Source organism: Protopterus annectens, chromosome 12.part0 (assembly GCF_019279795.1).
Source record: "Protopterus annectens isolate FY-2018-M chromosome 12.part0, PAN1.0, whole genome shotgun sequence".
In the NCBI taxonomy this organism is placed as follows: domain Eukaryota; kingdom Metazoa; phylum Chordata; order Ceratodontiformes; family Protopteridae; genus Protopterus; species Protopterus annectens.
This window is the reverse complement of record NC_056746.1, coordinates 1227682109-1227703908: the sequence shown is the minus strand read 5'-3', so window position 1 is coordinate 1227703908 and position 21800 is coordinate 1227682109. Positions and strand designations below refer to the sequence as shown.

Sequence of the window (21800 nt, the reverse complement as noted above, 5' to 3'; positions counted from 1 at the left end):
TCACAGACCGTTTCTATAAGGAGAACAATTTTTGTAAGGGATTTAGCACTTTGTTTTTGTTCTGGTTTTTTCCCCTGTCTTGGAACAAGTAGGCATGTAAATGTATGTTAAATATATTTGATTTTGAGTTTGTTTTGATCTGCAGGGCAGCAAATGCAACTCCTGCCTGTGCTCCTCCCACTCATCTGCTCCACCACTTCTCTAGCTTACCTCACAGTGAACAACCATCACTAGTTGAGGTGGCTTCTGATGGTGTTTTCCCCACTTCCTTGTTGATGTTGAGATGGTAAAAGAGCATAAACTTAAGACATTACTGTTAGTGTACCGAGGGAAATTTTTTACAATATTCTGCTACCATTTTTCTTTGCATGTCAGCCAATGCAGCTCAGTGCTTAGAACACCAAGTTATACTGCAGTAGGTTTTCACACACCTATATGTAGGATAGAGCAATAGTATTGCAGGTGAGTAAAGCTGTGCATGCTTCCACACATCTGTGTCCTGTCTAGTGTGCAGAACAGTAATGCTTCGAAACTTATGTGCCCTGACTGTAGTGCAGAGTATTGCATACCAATAATACTGGTATATGCTTCCACTCTTTTTTTTTTTTTTCTTGGCAGGAGTTCAGTATACATCAAAACAGTATTGTTGGTATATGTGTGCTCTAGGTTGAGTACAGAAATGCTAGTGCCTGCATCCACCTATTTGTACTTGTCCACAGTAGAGAACATTGCAAACTACTAATGTTGGTGTGTCCCTCAACATAACTGTGCCCGACTATAGTACAATGTGCTGTACACCAGTAATGTAGGCAATTGTTTTCACAGAACTGGGCCTCGTTGGAGTAAAAAATATTACCGAACAGCAGTGCTGATGTTTGTGTATCCTTGCTGGAGTACAGAATACTACAGACCGGTGCTGCTATTTGTCTGCCCTTACTGTAGTACATAATACTGCAGATCAGTAAAGCTGGTAGATGCGTTCTCACACCTATGCCCATCTTGAGTACCGGGTTCTGAGGATCAGCATCACTTACATGCTTCTACACATCTTTGCCCTGGAAGGAGTACAGAGAAATCCAAAACAGTTATAGTGGTGCCTGTTTACCCATGTGCTCCAGCAGGAGTGAAGAGTAATGCACATCAGTAATACTGGTGTATGCTTCCACACACCAGTGCCCTGGGTAGAATACAGATGACTGCCATCTGACAATGATAGCACATGCTTCTTTACATGTACTGTAGTAAGAGTAGAAAGTACTCCAGGTCACCAGTGCTTGAGAACACTTCCACACACCTGCATTGGGGTTGCAGAAGAGAGTAGTACAGCCATCTGTAATGGAGCATGTTTTCACACATGTGCACTGTGGTTTGTATACATAGGATCATAGAATCACAGGAGGTTGCTAGACTATCGACCTGGAGGTTATTTCAAGCCTAAACATTTCATCCCAGTGTAATACCATAGATACTTAAGTCAGTACCAAGAACTGTATTTAGTAATGATTGCTCATGTCTATGAGGGTTGTGGGTGCTATCCCAAGTAAGAATTTATGGTGTCCCATCCATTCATAGAGGTTCCTTTTGGACAGTGTCATGCAGGTGCTCTGCTTCACATGAATTGCTAGCCTGTTCCAAAGACACAGCGGTCACTGGGAGACAAATCTGTCCCCTCCAGTGCATCCAATTTAAGTCGTAGGCCACATTTAGGTCCCTGGAATGGGTAGCTCTAGTCCTGTCTGATTTACAGATGTGCAGCAATTCATTCGGTTTGTGTCAGCAACTGCTGTGTAAGCCAGGCGTAAGTCTCCCCTAAGAATTCCATATGATACTGAGACTTCTTAGGGGAGACTTATGCCTGGCTTACAGAGCAATCTCCGAACAAAACGTAATGAATTTGCTGCACATCCGTAAGTCATACAGAACTAGAGCTACTCGTTTATCGATGTGCAGAGTTCTTCTGGCTAGTAATGCTGGAGTATGCTGCCAGACACCTGTTTTTATAGTTAGACTATAGAGTTCTCCAGGCCAACAAAGCTGGAGCAGGCTTCCACACATTTGTACTATGCTTAAAATAGAGAGTACTGCCAGCCAGCAATGCTGTAGCATGCTACCACACAACTGAGCTATGGTTAGAATACTGAGTTCTGCAGGACAATAATTCTGGAGCATACTTCCACCCACATCTGTATAGTGGATGTAATACAGAGCAGGTTGGTAATTCAGCTGCATGCCTATATGTAAATTTTTCTTGTGTGGAGTACGGAGTACTTCAGAAAACTAATGGTGAATCATACTTATCGCAATCATTCCTTGGTCAAAGTAGAGACTATTACCAGCAAATAATGCTGGTGGATGAATCCATACACCCAGTCCTGGTCGTAGTATAAAGTACTGCAGAGAATAATGCTAGGGCATGCACCTATCCACTAGTGACCTGGCTATAGTGCAGAGTATTATAGATAGTAATGCTAATAAATACAATGACACTCTGGTGTCCTGCCTTTTCGGCAGACTACTGCAGAAAGAATTGCTAGAACATGCATCTACACACTGATGTTCTGTTTGCAATGCAGAGTACTGCAGAGAGTAATGCTAGTACATGCATCTACACACTGGTGCCCTGGCTGTAGTGCAGAGTACCACAGGTGAGTAATGCTAGTGCATGCATCTACACAGTGGTGTCCTGGCTATAGTACAAAGTATTATAGATAGCAGAGCTAGTACATGCATCTACATACTGGAGCCTTGGCTGTAGTGCAGAAGTATTATAGACAGTAATGCTAGCACATGCATCTAAATACTGGTGCCTTGGCTTTTGTGTTGGGTATTAGAGAGTAATGCTAGAACATGCATCTACACACTGGTGCCTAGGCTGTGGTGGGGAGTACTGCAGAGAGTAATGCTAGTACATGCATCTACACACTGATGCCCTGACTATATGACTATATTGCCTAGTATTATCAACAGTAATCCTTGTACATACATCTGTATTCTGCTGCCCTGGCTGTACTGCAGAGTAATGCAGAGAGTAATGCTAGTGCATACATCTACATTGTGATGCCCTGGCTGTAGTGCAGAATTGCACAGTTCAGTAATGTTAGTACACACATCTACACACTGCTGCCTGGCTGTAGTGCAGAGTGTTACAGAGTAATGCTAGTACATCTCTCTACACACTGGTGACATGGTTGAAGTACAGAGTACTACAGGTCAGTAATGCTAGTGCATGCATCTCATGCATCTACACACTGGTCCCCTGGCTTTAGTGCAAAGTACCACAGGTCAGTAATGCTTATGTATACATCTACACACTGCTGCCCACACTGTAGTGCAGATTACCACAGGTCAATAATACTTGTGCATACATCTACACACTGCTGCCCACACTGTAGTGCAGAGTACAACAGGTCAGTAATGCATGTGCATGCACTGGTGCCAAGACTGTAATGTACTGTTTTAGCATGTGTTGCATTCTGAGAATTCCTGTGCCCAAAGCTGAATACTTAGCTTTTTATCAGGTTCCTGCTTCCTTTTCCTGGATGAGGGACAACCTACAGCTCACTCCCTCAATAGTCCTCCAACTATTCCTCCCTGCAGTCTGTCTCTCTATCCAAACCTTGTTATTGGGTTTGCAGTTAGTGCCTTCCACCCTTCCTATGGAGCCAGTGATAAATATTTAATAATATGCATTTCTGCATTTAAAAATAAATTACTTCTGAAACAAACTAACAAAAATATTAATAACCCGAAAATATGGGAAAAGGTCTTCAATATTATATTAGCATGATACTGATTTTTAATATATTATATATAATATAGGATAGGAAGATATGTATATGTAGTATATATGTAGTAGCTACAGTGTGTGTTGTGTGTGTTGTTTTGTAATGTTTTTGTTGTATTTTGTTTATAAAAATAAAAAAAATATAAAAATTAAAAAAAGAGAAAAAAAATCTGCCTGATACACAGATATAGAGCTGCATTTCTCATCTAGGTAAGTAGTTTTTAGATACTTTTAAGTGTTGACATGTAGCCATTATCCTCTCAGAAAGCAGAGTATGACCTTTAGTATCTGACTACATCCCTTGTCTTTATTTTATTATTTGTTTTACTTCACACTTGTTTACCAGGAGAGTCTGACTGGGCATAAAACCCTTTTTCAGTGGAGGCCCAGGGAGAAAAGCTCCATTGTTAGTAAACTATTGTGTTAGTAGAAAGAACATTGTATAATACAATAAAGAAAAAAAATAGTAACAGACATTCATAACGGTAAAAAGACTAGAACAGAATAAACTGGTCAAGTGGGAGACCAGACCAATAATCTTGTATAACAATGCTTCTAGAAGACAGTTCTTACAGTTGTAGTAGTAGCAGGTAGTGATATTGTATACAATAAGAGTGCAATTATGATACTTAGTCTTATATACAGGTAGCATAGCAAACTGAAGACTTAAAATATGGCAGATATTAACAGTGAGAAAGAAAAAAAAACAACATAAGGTAGTCATATGGCTTAAAATCAATGCTCATTGCATATGCAATTAAAGTTTTAAAATCACCTAGTTCCATGGTTTGGGCTTCCCATGCCCAGTACATGTACAAGTCCAGGAATTGGTGAGGTGGTCTTTAATGTGATGCTTGAAGTTTTTTAAGATAATTATAGTTCTAATTTCAAGTGGTAAGGCATTCCACAGTTTAGCAATGTAGTAGGAGTATAGAGAGTCACCTGAGCTATTTTATTGCAGGTTACTTCAATTAGAGCTTTATTAGTGGATCTTAGCGGATGGGTACTTATATGGGAATTGAGGAGGCCTTGTACAGCTGGTATTTTATCGGGTTTAAAGTACATTTGGTGGGCAGTAGAGAGTTGCATGAGAATTAGTTGGTGGGGTAGTTCTAACCAAGATAGCTGTCATAAGGCCTTATAGTGATGGGTTCTAGGAGGACAGCTAGTGGCAAATTTAGTTATCTTATTATAGCAGGCATCTAGCTTAGGTCTGATTTGGAAAGGTTGGTAAGGATGGGTGAGGCGTATAGTAAAGTTGACAGAAGATGAGTTCTGGCTGTGGTTATTCTGGACTTTGTGGTTATATAGCTTTTGCATTTGTGTAAGGTAACTATTTTCTTGTGAACTTTTTTACAGTCTGGGCAGTGTGTCAGTCGAACTTCAGATTTTGATCAACACCACCACCAAGAAGTTGAGTGGATGGTACTGGTTCAGTCAAAGTCTTATTACTGGATGTGATGTTGAAGTAAATGTATTGGGTTTTGAATTTAGTGGAGTGGAAGAGCATGAGCTTAGTTTTATTTGGGTTCAAGATTAATTGGGTATCTATCAACTGGTAATAGGAAATTCACCCCTAGGATCACTTCTGTGGTTCTGCTTGACAGGGGCACAGGAAAATAATTTTCTTGGGTGGTGAAAGCCAGGGTACCTTTTTGGCTAGACTTGTTTAGGCCCTAGGGCAAATAGCCTAGTACCCACCTATGATTCAATAGCATTGAAGGATGTTTGGGTTACGTTTTGTAGTTCAAGTAGACTTGGGCAGAACATATGACAGTGGAGTCGTCTGCATAGTGTATAAGGGTGGCTAGAGTTGTAGAATTATGGAGATTATTTGTAAACAGGTTAAAAAGGAGGGGGCTGAGAATAGAACCTTGAAGCATGCCCATAGTCACTGGTAGTAAGGGAGAAAGAGCATTGTTCCACCATGCCACTTGCCTTCTCTTCATTGTCCAAGTGCTGCTTATCTGAATGTGAAGAAATCACATCTAGCCAGTTGTGATGAGGAAACCATCGTTTAGACTATCTCTGCAAATCACTCATCAGATTTTTTGTGAAATACTAGGACATGTTCTGATTGTTCCAATACTTTCTTGCCCTGAAAAAAAAAAAAAAAATAAGAATCACTGACATATTTATTTCTGGTTAGATTGCTATGTATCCCAAAAAAGATATCTAAAGTAGCTGCAATATAATCATTTTGCATACATTTGTGTGTCTGCATTTAATTACTTCTATAAATCAGAAAATTAATCTAATATAAGATCAGCGTTTTCAATCTGTCTCCATATTTTAGACATTTTACATTAGTAATGTAGTTAGGAAAAATTCCTTTGAACCTTTTCCAGGTCATTGATTTCACTATTAATATAACTACAAATCCATTTCCATATTCCTGTAATGGTCTGATGATGCATTTATATATTGGAATCATCAATGGACTAATTTTGGAAGCTACACATCTTAGAAGCTTTAATTATTCCATAAAACTTTCTTACTTGTGCCTGGCAAGACACAAGTTTCTCAGCATGAAAAATGGTCATTATGTCTTTTAATCAGTGCTATCAGCTAAGAATGCTAAATGGCTAGATGAGATGTCTTCCCTGAAGTACCTGAAAAAGGATGTAGCAATTATCTATAGCACACACATAACATTAGAGTTTAAGCAAGGCAATTAATATTTTGTTGTACTTGTTTCACTGGCATTAGTGGTGCTGGGGTAGCGTTGTTGCCTCACAGCAAGACATTGTCGCGTTTGATTCTCAGATAAAGCGTCTTCTGTGTGGAGGCATGCGTGAATGGGCGTGCCTTCTTTGAAGGTTGTGCATCAGGGCTGGTAACTCGGCACGTAAAAATGCACTACCAAACATTAGCGGACCAGAGTTCTGTTGTGGCGACCCCTAACCGGGATAAGCCGAAAGACACAACAACAACTTGTTTCACTGGCATTTATTTAGTTGACTACCTAATGTTTCTATTTACACTCCTTTTTATTAGAAAGTTTATCAGATCAGAATAATTATTTCACAATCCTGCTAATACCATTAACTTGGCCATTCTTAAAAACATAACATTTCAGTCTCAAGCAGTTGTGAACAAAAATGTTCATGATTCATCAAAGAACAGCCACCTGATTCAAACCATCCAGTTGCTTTTACTTTATTGCTCACTGATATTTTCTAAGCTTTTTGAGATGCTTCTGGTAGTTCATGATTCAGGTCCCTCAGCCTCCATTTGCTTTATTAGCATACTGCATGACTCAGAGGAAGTCACTCAACCAGGCAATGTTCTCAGGCCATCTCTGAAAATGGTCATTTGCACGGGTAGCCTTACTTTGTTAACACATTAAAAGAATAACAGGCAACTTGACTGATGAATGTGAGACAAATAACTACTAAAATGGATTCTTTGGGAAAAAATGTTTCTAGAGAATTTGTAATTGTACATTCAACAGATGCTAATTTTAACTGATGTCTTGCAAATAGAACAATGGGCAGTAGGCATAAACATAAAGCAAGATAACCTCTGCCAGTCTTCCAATTTCAATCAGTTCTATTTTGTGGCATTTTAGCTTTATGGAGATTAACCAGCTTGATATAGTATTAATTGCAATAAAATCTTTGAGTAAAGAATATATTTAATGTCAAAATACTGAAGAGATGGTAACACTGCTAAAATGAAATTAATCATATTTTGACTGCATATTTAATACCTGCTTTAGATAATGTTGGATAAAGTCTATTACAGAAGCTGATAGTTCCAGTTGAGTTCCTGGGAATGAATGTGATGTTTAGTTACCTGAACTAGTAATTTCTGAAAATTGTGAAACAGATTAACAATAGCATGGGTAAGAATAATAAACAACTTGTGTGAGGTACATGAGGGGGTGGGTTTGCACCTGATGCATGTCTGATAATGGCCAATTACAATTCAAAGCCATTACATATTCTCCATACCAGGGAACATCATTGAATGGAGTGCTTAATTGTAGAGGCTATCCATTTTATAAAACTTTCTGGACTAAAGAAAAATTAGTGGAGCATGAAGCAAATCTACAGTGACCCATAAGACTGGGGTGGGTCACACACGTGTGCTAATTTTATTAGGTTCTTCCTGTGCTATTGTGCTAGGCATATTGTGATGTAATGACTGTCACACATCCACATTCTGTCCTCAGTGGAAAGCTATGAGTGCAGCTATGATGGTATTGGTGTGCAGCACTTACATATTTCTCTTATGAAACACACTTGCAGTATAAGTGAGATGAAACTATGCTGCTGCAAATGTAGCCAAATAATCAGACGGAATGGATATCAACTACTGTTTGGACTATCATAGATCATTCTGATTGGTCAAACACAAAGTAATTACCAGCTTATTCTGTCTCTATCATGTAGCATGGCCAGTCAGGGTTCTGCTCACTGGACAACATGTTTCTACAATTAATAGAGAGGGTATTCATGAATCTCTAGCAATGAACATTTTGGGAGCTCTCAAGAGAAAGAAATGTCTTGCTAACCAAGTGATTAATTTCATATATTTCAGTTTAATAAAGGATACTTTTCAGGTCAGATGGAAATAAATTCTCTTTTAAGCTTTTATCTGTTTAAATCAAAAAGGATCTGAAAAATATGACTATTCACTCTACTAAAGATATTGTGCAAAATAATGAACTTATGCATTAAATCTTTGCATATTAGGGCATACTTTCAAAGTTATGTCAATAATAATTTGTTTTTTATTATTGTATACAACAGCACTTTATGCATATATGGACACATCACTCTCTTCAGCTGCAAACTGGTCCAAGAATGCAGAGACAACAAAATCAGCTATGACAAAGAATATGGGTAGCATTTGCAACAAAACATAAAACAATCATAAAAAAAAATATAGCATTTAGCCAGAATTACATTAAGTATATTTTAGTTGTATACAAGCATTGAAATAGTGCAGTAGAAAGGGTGCAGCATGGACATTAAATCCATGTAAATATTTAAACCTCCAATACATTTCATAAAACACAATAAATATTAAACATTTTTTCACATATGTTGAAACACCTATATAATGTTACACAACACAGGCAGTGTAGACCACTCACTCTACAATATAAACAAGCATTAATCCCAAAGTTGCAAGATAGCGTACCTTAACTCACCTCACACCAAGAAAGGAGAAGGGGAAACAAAAGAGAGGTTCACCCTGAGCACCCAGCACCTCAGCAGCCTTTATACTCCAGGCCGAGGTTGGGTTGGTGGGAATAATTGAAATCCCATATGAAAAGACTGTGCTTAACCCTATGCATTATATTTTAAACTATCCAGCCCCTCACTTATTGATTTCACTTCCTCCCAACCTATTCCTAACTTTAACCTTCCCCTCACCTTACCAGACCATTTCCTTACTTCTTGCACTTTACTTTGCTCCATACCTCACCCATCCCCCTTTTGTTGTAATTACCATCCTAACTCCTCAAAGTCACTTGGACAAATATGTCTGTGCAGTAAATGAAACATGTCTGTGACCAAGCTTCATTTGTCCAAGGAGCTTGAGCCAGAAAACACACCACATATGCCATTACAACCAGTTTATAAATACAACACATGAATATTGCATCACAAATATTTGAACTTCTGATACATTTCTTAAAACACATTAAATATTAAACATTTTCTCACATTTGTTAAAACACCTGTATAATGTTATACAACACTGGCAGCATAGACCACTCACTCTACAAGATAAACAAGCAACATTACACACACTGTGTGCTCCAATCCCAAAATCACAAGACAGCATACCTCAGCTCACCTCACACCAAGAAAGGAGAAGGTGGAACAGAAGACAGGTTCACCCTGAACCCCTCTTCTCTGCCCACCAGCCTGATTACAGGCTGTTCCTCCTTCCCCGTAGCTGCCTGTCAATGTTTTGTACAGTTAATGCCATGTGTAAGTTAAATAAATTGAGCCCTATATCACTCAAGTATATTCCATCATCCCTGTACCAAACGGGATCCCTTTCTTCAAAATCTTGATGCTAAGCTACAGACGTACCTAAATCTCCCAATGTCCTTGACATCCTATGATTGACAAAATGTCTGGCCCTCTCTAATGTTACAAAACTAGACACCTGCTTCCACACTAGCCTCGGTACAATATTTGACCACACTATGATCCCATCTGTATGCTGTTGTCATAATTTAACTAAATTCTGTGGTGATGCTCTTGGTAGCATGTTGTCGCTTCACAAGAAGACGCTGTCCTGTCTTATTTTTCAGCTAAAGCGTCTTCTGTGTGGAACATCGTGAATGGGTTATGGGCGTTGAAGGTTGTGCATGCATCAGGGCTGGCAACTGGCAAAAAAAATCACTAAAAATCATTAGCGGACGGAGTTCGCACGTAGTTTCCTAAACGGGAAAAGCTGAAAGATACAACAACAACAACTACTAACTATACAGGCCAACAATTTCCTTTTGGGCACCAAACCTAAATCATTCCAACCTAAATGCACAATCAAAAGTTTTGGAGCCCCTAACACTGCTTTTTATCTTATCAAACTAAAACCACAATTAACACCATGGCAAACCTCTGAATCCACAGCAAGCAACCTTCTACATTGACTGTGCAGTCTCCAACATCCTTCCTTCAGACCTGATGACCGCTGTCTTCTCTACTCAAAATACAAATGAGTGTCCCAGGATAACTACAGAGCCATCTGAAACATAAGTTGACATGGAACATCCCTCATCTTATATAACCTAAATAAGCCCTAGATGCCCAACACCCTCCTCTCTTATGATTTCAATCGTTTCCCCTCTCCTGCCAGATCAGATGCTCTACCAATTCTAAAAAAATGCATGGAAAATCTGTTGGCTGTTATTCCTTGGGAGTTTAAAGCTTTACACACCGTATTTAATAAGAGTGGTACCAACAAGACTGCCTGTGCCCCATTCAAAAATCTCATCCTGATCCCCACAGATAGTCCTTACCCTTTTACTCCTACCTAGTGAGCATAATGACTTATTACAGTCTTCAGTGATCACCACTGGCCTGCTGTACCCCACCTGATCCATCTTTGATCTACTGAGCCAAATTAATATCACTGAATCCAACACACACACACACCTTTCCATCTCAATGTACTTAAAACATCACCCAGCCTAAATTCCCCTATGTACATGATCTCCACCAATGCTGCACCAATGGTAAATTCAGAAAATCTCCTAACACCACTCAAAAGGCCATTAACAAAACCCTAAGCACTTGTCTAGTCAATGGAAAACATCCATCTTCATTCTTTCTCTCAGCATCTCCCATCCTTTCAACATTCTCACTACCAATCAATCTTTTGAAGCATCATCCAAACCACACAACCTCACTGTCACACTCAGAGCTGCCAAATGCACTTTGATTGTTTATACTGCATTCCCTGAGGTCCATGAGGTCCATCTAAATACCGTGTAAAGCATGACTAGGTCCACTGACCATCGTGTTTGCTGCACCAGCAGTTGATTAGCAACCATAGAAAAAACAGACAAGGCAGAATTATTTCCCTTTGAAGTAGATTTCACCTAAGATTTCTGTAATAGCCATTGCGTGGTGGATCTCCAATGTTCCACGCTTTCTCTAGAATGACTACATCTCTCTCTCTTGTTGTTAGCACCAATTCCAGTAATCTAGAAAACTAAAAACAAGAAAGACTATCAGCTACCAGATTAACCCTACTGGGCACATACCTTGTTCATAATGTGAAATTGATTAGTAATCTCTGTAAAATCAACTTCCATAAAACCAGTAGCACTAGTGGAGATTTGGCAGTTTTCTTAGCCAGTACCTTTGTTTTCTGAATAAAACATCACCCCTCAATTTACCAATTTACTGCTTCACACCACTGCAGCTATCCAAATTGACATTATCTCTAAACATGCTGCAACCTTCCTCCACTCCTCTGCCCATCTTTCAGGCCACCGAGCTGCAAGCCATTCTCCCTCAAAGAAGGCTCCTATGCCATATTAACCTCAGTTCCTATTGTGAGATCCATTCACTTTGTCAAAATGACACCCCACTAAAGCAATCAAGAAATTCTGCCCACAGTCCCAAATATTTCTTGAACAAGTTTGTGACACGCACCCAATGATCCTTGCAGTTGCCACCCTTTAGCAAATAGGCAATCAACCTACAAAACATACAACTCAGACTGATGGCCCTACAAGCAGAACTTAGCAAACCTAGTAATTCCATCACCTCTATAATCCTTACCTTATCCCTTGACTGAAACTAACCAATCTTCTGTTGCAATTTCACCAACTTATCCTGCGTTAAATAAAATATATCCCCTCTTGCATCTAACTTCAAGTCCAGAAATGTCAACGCTGTAGCCTGACCTTCTCATTTATCCAGTGCTAACAAAACCCCTAGCTCCTCACACATGGCAATGAAGGCTCACATTGTTTCGTAAGCCCATTCCTTGGCCTCCCCGATTAGGAGAAAATTGTCCAAATAATGAATTGCCTTCTGGTCTCCCACCAAGTGCTACCTTATCCATTGTAACAAGTAACTAAACTTCTCAAACACAGCACATGCAACAGCACATTCCATGGGCAAAGCCTTATAGAAAAAAAAAGTTTCCATTCACAGACATGCCTAACTTTGGCCAATCATTTGTACTCTCCAGGAACAATTGAAAAGCAGCTTCAATGTCCACCTTTTCCAATCATGAGTTTTCAAATGTTCTAGTAAAATTAACAGCATCATCAAGCAATGAATATTGTACTTGCTTGTGTGTTTTCATAATGTGATCTTTGACAGAATCCCCTATTTTATAAGATAAATGGTGGATCATCCGAAATTCTTCTTGTCTCTTCTTGGGTACCAAACCCAAGGGAGACACCCTGAACAACTTGAATGGGAGTTTCTCTAATGGGCCTAAAATTCTACCCTTCTTATCTTTGTTATCACTCAAAGCTTGCAATATGTCTGTTTTCCCTTGAGTGGATCATAAATTCTTGCATGCCTCATTGTTCCCTTTAACCACAGATTTAATGGAAAAACCATACCAAAACCCCTGGTATGACATCCTTCACCATCACCCAGCGTGGACAATTTTATACAAATATTTTCACCACCGACACTCTAATAGTGGTGTGACAACATTGCTGTGTGGGTGAAACCTCAAAAGGATGATGAATCCCTTTGGCCTCAAAAATTCCCCTTCCCACTAAAGTTCTAATAGGCCAAAGCTGCCTTGCCCACTCACGTCTTTAGCTAGCTATGCTGAATGGGCCCTCCACCTTTTTTATGACAACATTTTTGAGTGGCATGTGTTCCACCACATATAGAATGTTTATGGGCATAATGGCACTCTGGCCACACACACACCAGCTGAACGACTAACATGTCCCTGCCTTGTCTCGTACAAACTTTCAAAAATGAGGCTGACTGCCAATGGTGTCTAACATAATAGCACACCAAATATCCACATTCCTGACCTCACAACACAGAGTATTGTATACTGCCTTCCTCTTCCAGAAACATTTGATCATATCACAGCCATGCATTACCAGACTGCAACCACTGTGCCTCCCTAATTGTCAAAAAGTCAGCCAGGAATGGTAAAGCCTGCCGACTATCATTTTCCAACACAACTGCCCTGAACAACATGAAGCCCAAGCTCCAGTTGTCCAATGTCTGTGCTTTGAACTTACCTTGCCTTTTCCTTCCTAATGCCCCCCACGGCTGTCAGCAGATTCTTGGTCCCTGGCATGTCTGCATTGCCTATCCTCTGCACTCCATCAGTATCAATTAGCTCAAACACGTCAACATACTTGCTTCTCCAAGTCTTCTCTTTTACAGTCATAGTGATATTAGGAGTTATAAAAACTGTTGAACCACTAGCCAAAAAGGACTGCGTGGCAAACCATTCTCCTGGCCACAAGCCCAATTCTTCATTTGCCACCCTCGTTGATGGTAGCTGGATCCTAGCCTCTGTGACAACTGGTTCTAAGTCAACTGTACTACCTGCAAACTCGCCTTCTCCCGTTAAACCTACCTGGCTCCTAACCTCCTGCACTTGATCTTTGAACATCATAACGTCGCCTGATCCATTACATTCTTGTTCTCACCAACCCGCTCTAGCCTTGCATTGTCATTCCCCAACAAAAACTGTATGTTGTTATTGTTACCTGCTAAAGTCTGGTAGTCTGTAGCTTGGACTCCTTCCGAAACTGATGCTGCTCTCTGTCTGATTCATTTCTGATTCATTTCTGTCCACCTGTTTCTGAATGGTAATCCTTCTTCTGTTATCTTTGCCCTCTGGCCTGGCAGCATTCATCACTTGTCTAGATTGAAGATTCAGTAGTTGATGAACCTTCTGCCTCATTAATCAGCTCTTCTGCCTGTCCTATTATTCAGGCCTATCGTTTCTTCATCTATAACACTGCCATCTGAAACATAATCATGACCATTATAAACCACTTTCAGGCACTTACCAGAGCTTGCAGCTGTTAATCTAGTGCTCCAGCATGCTCCTCTGCCCCCTTATTCCCCAATGCCTCCCCTTTACCTCTTCCATTTTATTTTTTGTTTTTATTATTATTTTTGCCATCCTCACTGCTTGCAAGGCCCTCTCATTCCCAATTAATATGGCTGCAACAATAGATGTAATGCTACTATGTATCAATATTTCTTACCAAGTCACCATACCAGTACTGAATTCACCACAATCGCAAGTTACTTGCTTTAAAAAAATGCTAACCTGGTCAAAAGGAGGGTTTATATGTAACTATTATGCTTGCTGCTTTTGACCCAATTATATTGCCGGCATCACATCATCAGCATCACATAATTGTCTTCCAATGAGTAAGGTAGCAACACAGTCTTCAGACTGACTTACCAGCCCCACTCCCAGCAGCAACTGCAGATTGCATTCTTTCTTTCAGCATTTCTTTTTTACATATCCCTAAATCACAATGCCTTAATTTTAGATGTGTCCTTAATATACACTTTACATCAGCTTCCCCTGCCTAACACTACTACTTCCCAGAGACATTGTCTTAAGAAAATGCAGGCTCTCACACTCTCTCACATAGTTTGACTCAATCTCACTGCTGTTTGGTGTGCTTCAGATGCCCATTTCTATATCCTGTGTATGTTTTCTGAACCACCTCAAGCTCTGATCCCTTACTGGTCATTCAGCAATGCTGCAGAGCCACTGGTTTATGGCAATGATAAGGAATTGCAGTGTGCTCGCCCTACACACCTTCCCAAAGGGTCTACATTACACAGCACTGCAAAAACCATCCCACTGACTGCACCTCAGGGGACCAACTACCCTGCTGTAGGGAACCTGTTCCTGCCATTGCCAGCTTGTAGACTATGACAACACCAAAATGGTTGTGCTTCCTGTTAATTGATGAGACCTGCTGCCTAAGATAGCAAGACCCCTGTGGACCGTGGACAACTGCCTGGACATCTGTGGTAAGTGACTCCAAGTGATAAGTGACTCCATGTCCTGAGTTGGAATACAAGCCACATCTCATTTAATCCTATCCCAGCTTCTTTCTCTTATTGTTTTTTATTAACTTCCCAAAATCAAACCACAATAACCACTATAATACAAGCAAACTTTTCTGTATTTAAACCTAGTCACCATCAAAGTGAACAAAACCGAAATGAAACAGAATATAGACCCTGTCCCTAGTCCTCCAACCCACACTGTTAACATTAACCCCTGTGAATATCCCCTGCCCCCAACTTTGTATCAACTACTCTTTATTAAAACAACAAAAAATGCTCTTTCCTACTAACACACACAACCTTTCACACTCTTACCTTCTTCACAAAAACTGTTTCCAGTCCTAACAATTGATGGTCACTTGGACATGGGCGAATACTGAATAACTGAAATCCCATGTCAGAAGACTGCGCTAACTCTGTACACTATATTTAAATTAGCTAGCCCCTTCCCTATTGATCTGACTTCCTCCCAACCTTTTCCTAACTTTCACCCTTTCCTCACCCCTTGAACCATTTCCTTACTTGTTTCCCCTATTTCGCTCCACACTTCAGCCCCCCCCCCCCTTTTGTAACTACCATCCTAACTCCCTGAGTTACTTGGACAAGTACATCTGTGTCCAAACTTCATTTACAAAGTACATAGTACACTTTTACCAAAAAACTATTCTGAATGAGTAGAGTTATTGTTAGCTGCATTATGCAACAAAGGTTAGTATTAGCATGCATAGCTAGCATTTACGGTTGGAAGTACACACAGACCTGAAGCACCATTATATATGCTACTTAGTTGAGATCCGTAAAACAGCTACCTGTATTATCCTTGAAAACAAGTTCCCTTAGTTTCTGCCTGAACTGACGTGCTTTGTCAAGTTGTCTGATCTTACCTGTGGTATTATTCTAGCAGGCTGGTGAAAGTTTCCTGAAAGCTCTTTCAGTAACGGGAAGTTTGAATGTGGGCCCATTTAATGAAATTCCTTCAGAGCCTCTATAAGTGTATGATTGTTCCCAGACAGCCAGCTTATACTGCAGAAGTGGGCAATATCTGTCATGTGGTAATTTAGATGGAAGTATGGTTAAGAGTAGTGTTGGTCTTACTGAGATAGAAAGCCATTTATAATAATGTGTTGCAGTCATGTTTTGCCCAGATGAATGATTTTCAGTATTTTGTTTTCTGTCATCTGCAGAAGAGAAACATTCTGAGGAGACAGCAGAACAGTGAAGGAGAGGCCATATTCAAACCCAAGTATTCAAACATTAAGAGCAGCTGCTCTTCTGGCATCTGGGATAAGAAGCTTAGAAGCTTTGTGGGAATTTTTTAGATATGTCAGTACTTTGCTAAAGGCTACCTCTGTGTGTGAGTCCTAAATGGTAAATTGGTCTAAAACAACTTCTTGATATCTATGTGTAACTGTAATTGGCAGTGGTATATTTGTGGAGTCAGATATAATGATATAAGAAGCACTTTTATTATTTCTTGAGGTTCCAGACGATATCACTTTTAAGAAGTGTCATGGGGAGTGCTTGGTTTAATGTACTGAGGCATCATACATTATTAAATAATAAAATCAAATTATGTTTTCATCTCTCAAGTTCTCTGTAGTGTGAGGAAACTTAAATAACCTATTAAAAAGAAAGGTTTGCTGAATTATTTAAAAGATGCAGTTATTATGCAGTTTATCCCAAGTAATTTTATTTAATAGCTTTAGCAGTGATTTTCTGTAATTAACTAAAACATTCAAGACAACATAGCATGTGAACTGAGACAGCTAGTAGATATAAAAATGTATATTCATTTGCAAAGTATACTGCCAAATACAATAGTTCCTTAAATGAGTTCTGTGTTAGTTATAAATCATGTTTTCAGCCGTAAGGAATGGAATTTGAATGCTGTGCTCATAAATGCATCGATGTTTATAGGTTTCAGGATTAAAATACATCTAAAAGTTCATTTTATTAAGATATTTCTGCAGCATAACAGCCACTTAAAAGCATGATTATTTAAAGGCTAAAATGGGCCACTGAACATTTGAGATAATTATTGGCTGCTATCTTCTTGAAACCATGCACTGTGGTCACTACATTTAAAAGTATCAGTTAATCCTATACCATGTTTTTGCACATAAATCCTGCAGCCTGGAAATGCTGATTAGAAAACATGAGACACAAACAGGCATTTAAGTCAAAGTGCACAAGCACCTTTCTTGATAAGATTTCAGTCGCGGGCAGTGCCTTGTTAAAATACTTTCATCTTCTTTAAAAAAACAAAGTAAAAATCCGGCATCTTTGCTGTAGGATACTTATTAGTAGATTACTCATCAGAACGTACGGGAAAAAACAAGCCATGGTTATCAACTAAAATACAGTGACTGGCAGAGCTTCTAGAATGTAAAGGGGAGAGTAACACATTTGTAAATATGACTGTCTTAAGATCAAGTATCATGATCATGATGGAACATTTCCTGTTTGGTGGAAACAGAGGACAAAGAAACAAATGCGGGTGCATCACACAGAATACGAAAAGCTATATGGGACCAAGCATAAACTACAGCAATACATTAAAGGTTTTCATTAGAGCAAATATTAATGCCCATACCACCTTTGTTTACAGAATATGCTTAATCCTCCAAGAAGGCTTGCAAGACAAATTTAATACTGACTCATTAATAACTAAGTATGGCCAATATCAAGCCTGGTCCATAATTTAAAGACTTGTGCTGGAGTACAAGATTGTGCATGCTTTTCCATTTACATAAAGCACATGCAAGCCTTTTCTTGTAATTATTAAGTGGCTTCTAAGTAACGTAAGGTTTGTGCAACTTCTTGCTGAAACTCGAATTGTTTTGGTATTTAGACCATGATGCACTGCTTCACTGCCTTACTAATATCAGTAGCATGTAGCAGCTGAAGCAGGATTTCATCATCGGTTATGTTACAGAAGTTCCTACTGGCATGTTCCGTGCTAGTTATTGAATGTAGATAAATTCAAATCCATCTTCTTTATACACCTTTTGACATCATTCGCACTTTCTTTATTTTTTTCTTTTTCTTCTTTAATTTGTATTTTTTATAATATACTTCATGCAAAGAATGCATTTCCTTCTGTTTTGTTCACCATGCATGTAAGTAAAATACATTTGTTACTCCTCAGTCACATTAAATTACTTTCCAAGTGTATTTTCATTTTCAGTTTGTCTTGGTTCTTTCTTTGCTTCTGATAACTGAGTAGGCATCTAACTCATAACTCACCGTTTTCATTCATGACCCCTGCTAATGCATACCTCTCAAATGTCCAGATTTTTGCCTCATAATTTTGTCTGTTCTTCATAAAATTTGGGGTTTTCTGGCAAGTCATTGAGGATTAAAGTAATTGATTAATGACAGACATCTGAGTTACTTAACTCATGTCAATGTACAAAGTCATCCATAACTGTGGGCAGTACAGAGTAGCAAACTCCTGTCACAAAGCATGAAAGTTCTGGAGAGGGTGATTGATAAATGGATACACAAAGTAGAAGAAAGTAAGATGGAGGATGAGCAGTTCATAATCAGATCAGAATGCAACACAATTGACCCAATGTTTGCAGTGAAACAGATACTTGAGAAGAAGCTACAGATGAGGAAGGAGTCCAACTGGGCATTCCTAGACTTGGAGAAAGCATATGACAAGGTCCCAAGAAAGCTGATTTGGGCATTATTGCAGTGGTTCAAAGTCCAAGAAACATTGATAGAATTAGCGCAGACTATGTACACGGACCCAGTGACTCAAGGACGAACAGTGCTTGGTCTCACAGAGGGGTTCCCAGTGGGAGTAAGTGTACATCAGGGTTCAGCTCTGAGCCCACTGCTGTTCATACTAGTGGATGGACTACAGTAGCAAACAGGTCAGAAGGGGACAGATCAACAAGGTTGCTGTATGCAGACAATGTGACATTACAGGCAGACTCTGAGCAAAAACTTTGGCAAAGGATAGGGGAATGGAATGCAAAACTGAAGGCACATCGGATGAAACTAAGTACATATAAGACAGTGCTAATGCCAGCAAATTGAGGAAGTCAGAAGAAGATGAGAACTGAGATAGAGGGGAAAACAGTGGAACAGGTTAATGGCTTGAAGTATCAGGAAAGGGTGGTTGAGGAGAACAGAGGTTTAAATGAAAAGGTCAAAGTTAAAATCAGAAGAGCTGCAACCAACTGGCATGGAGTATCAAGTGTAGTTTATGACAGAAGAATCCCAAAGAAACTGAAAAGTAAGGTGTACAAAACAGTGATGCGACCAGCTCTAATATGTGGTACAGAAACCTGGGCAGTAAAGGTAGAGCAAATGAGGAAGCTAGAGGTGATGGAAATGAATTGCCTGAAATGGGAGGTAGGATGCACACTGTTAATGGATGAAGAAATGAGGACATAAGAGCAGAAGTCAAAATAGCTCCAATTGCAGAAAAGATCAAAGAGAGCAGATTATGTTGGTATGAGGACACGTGCAGAAAAGGAGAAGGCAGATATGAAGATGGCAAGAGAAAAGGAGGGCATCCAGCAAAGAGGTGGATAGATTGTGTTAGAGAGAACTTGACAGTCAGGCATGAGTTTCGAAGAAGGCAGGAGTGTAGCATTGAACTGAGAGAGATGGTGAGAGTTAACACAATGCCCCAACCCTATGTAGAAAAATGGAAAAAAGGGGGGTTATGGTGATGATGATGATTTGAGTTACAAACTTCATATTCTTCACAATATGTATACAAACACAAAACCTTTTATTATAATATATTTCTTAGTTTATAAGAGCAGTATTTAAAATCTGTCCCTATTTTGGGGCCTTTGTTAGACTTTGGTCAGATTTCTTGAACTAAGAGGTTGAGAGGTATAATGCTAGTTCATTTACAGGAACTTACCATAATACTTTGATAGACTAAATGAACCAGTGCTTTAATACAAACTCTTACACAAACCAGTTTTAAATGGCCATGCATTTTTCCTTCAGAAATAGTCAAGTTCTAAAAAGCAATATACGGAAATAATTGCAAAGTGGCATAAATGAATCCATACTTAAACATCTGTTTATTTTTTTTCATATTTTCTGTTTGAAATGTGTGTTTTAACAATTTGAAAGTAAGATTATTTAGTTTACTTCTGGTGATGGGCCCTAAAATCTCTATGGGAACATATGAAACAAAAGCATTTAAACAACTGTTGGTGAAAATATATAAGAGGAGCAGCAACTGCAGTATGGGCAGCCAGTTGTTTGTTCCAAGAACTACATAATAAATTGCATACCTCATCATATGAGATAAGTATCTTGAGATAGTTCTTTAAATCCTTTTTAGTGGATCCACATATATCTCAGTCATGTGTCAATAAATAAGATTATGCTATGCATATGCATATTCATATTCCTGTTTAATAAGGGAGCTAACAGCAAATAAACAGCAAGCTCTCATTGGTCACAATTACTTGTGAATGTTTTCAGTAGTGTATTATCAGTCAATTTCTGTCACTAAGGGTGGAATAATGTATGTTTATATACCTAAACAGGCTTCATCTGAATAACATGAAAATTAAATTGTATTTTGTTACATTCCTGGCACAATTACTGTAGTCCAGAATGTAACAAGCTATGTTTTTAAGGATATTGCAGCTATGCCTCCCCTATATTATTCATCATGATTAGTTAGATATCCCAAGTACGTTGCTGTACTGAATTCTTGTTTTGCATGCTCTGAGAACATTTTGGATTGTTAAAACTTTTTGCTTTATCTTCAGTTCCTGGTCCGGTGCCTGTAGAATCTATCCAAGGAAGCGCTTTTGAAGAAAAGATATACTTGCAGTGGAAAACACCAAATGAAACTAATGGGATTATTACAATTTATGAGGTATGTACCATGTAAGAGAAATGTATTTATTTATATCACGGAACAACATAATCATGAAACAGGATAAGGCATTGCATTTGCATTGCATACATGTTCAGATAGCAGAGGATCAAGACCACATTTATTTATCAATTTGTAAAGACCGAAAAATCAGAATTCATAATTCTTGCTTATTTATTTTGTTCATTTGTCAATCATAGTTACCGCAACCAATGTTTTACCTAAGAATCTAAGTAATTTGTATAGAGATAAGAAATATGTGATAGATAAATGATTCTGTAATCAAAACCAGCACAGTTATACAACTGATTCCATTTTGCAGCTAATTTCATTGTAATTAAGTATGTCAGAAGTATAAATAAAAAAAAAAAGGTGAAACACCAATGTAACGGACTAGTAATATACTTTTTGTTTTTTTGTCTATTTCTGAAGGTGTTGATTTTTATTTCCGCTATTTGTTCTGTCTGCAGTGCGGTTCAGTTATTACCTATCCTACAGTTAGACCAGTTTTGTAGCCTTGTAGTCTTAAATGTCATTTTATTAGATTCTTTTATTTGCTCCAGTTCTTTAAAGAGTTCTTCATGTTTGTATGCTTTGGATGCAAGAGTTCTTTCTCCTTTTTGTCTTTTATAGA

At 38.8% G+C, this 21800-nt stretch overlaps 1 protein-coding gene across 1 annotated transcript in view; it reads left to right on the top strand.

Annotated features, from left to right (window-relative positions):
• PTPRT (protein tyrosine phosphatase receptor type T) overlaps positions 1-21800 on the top strand; it is a 3212182-nt gene that overhangs the window by 2256016 nt on the left and 934366 nt on the right. The window contains exon 15 of the mRNA XM_044089009.1: positions 21057-21166. Within this exon, the coding sequence (XP_043944944.1) occupies positions 21057-21166 (110 nt within the window). The remainder of the gene's footprint in view (positions 1-21056; positions 21167-21800) is intronic.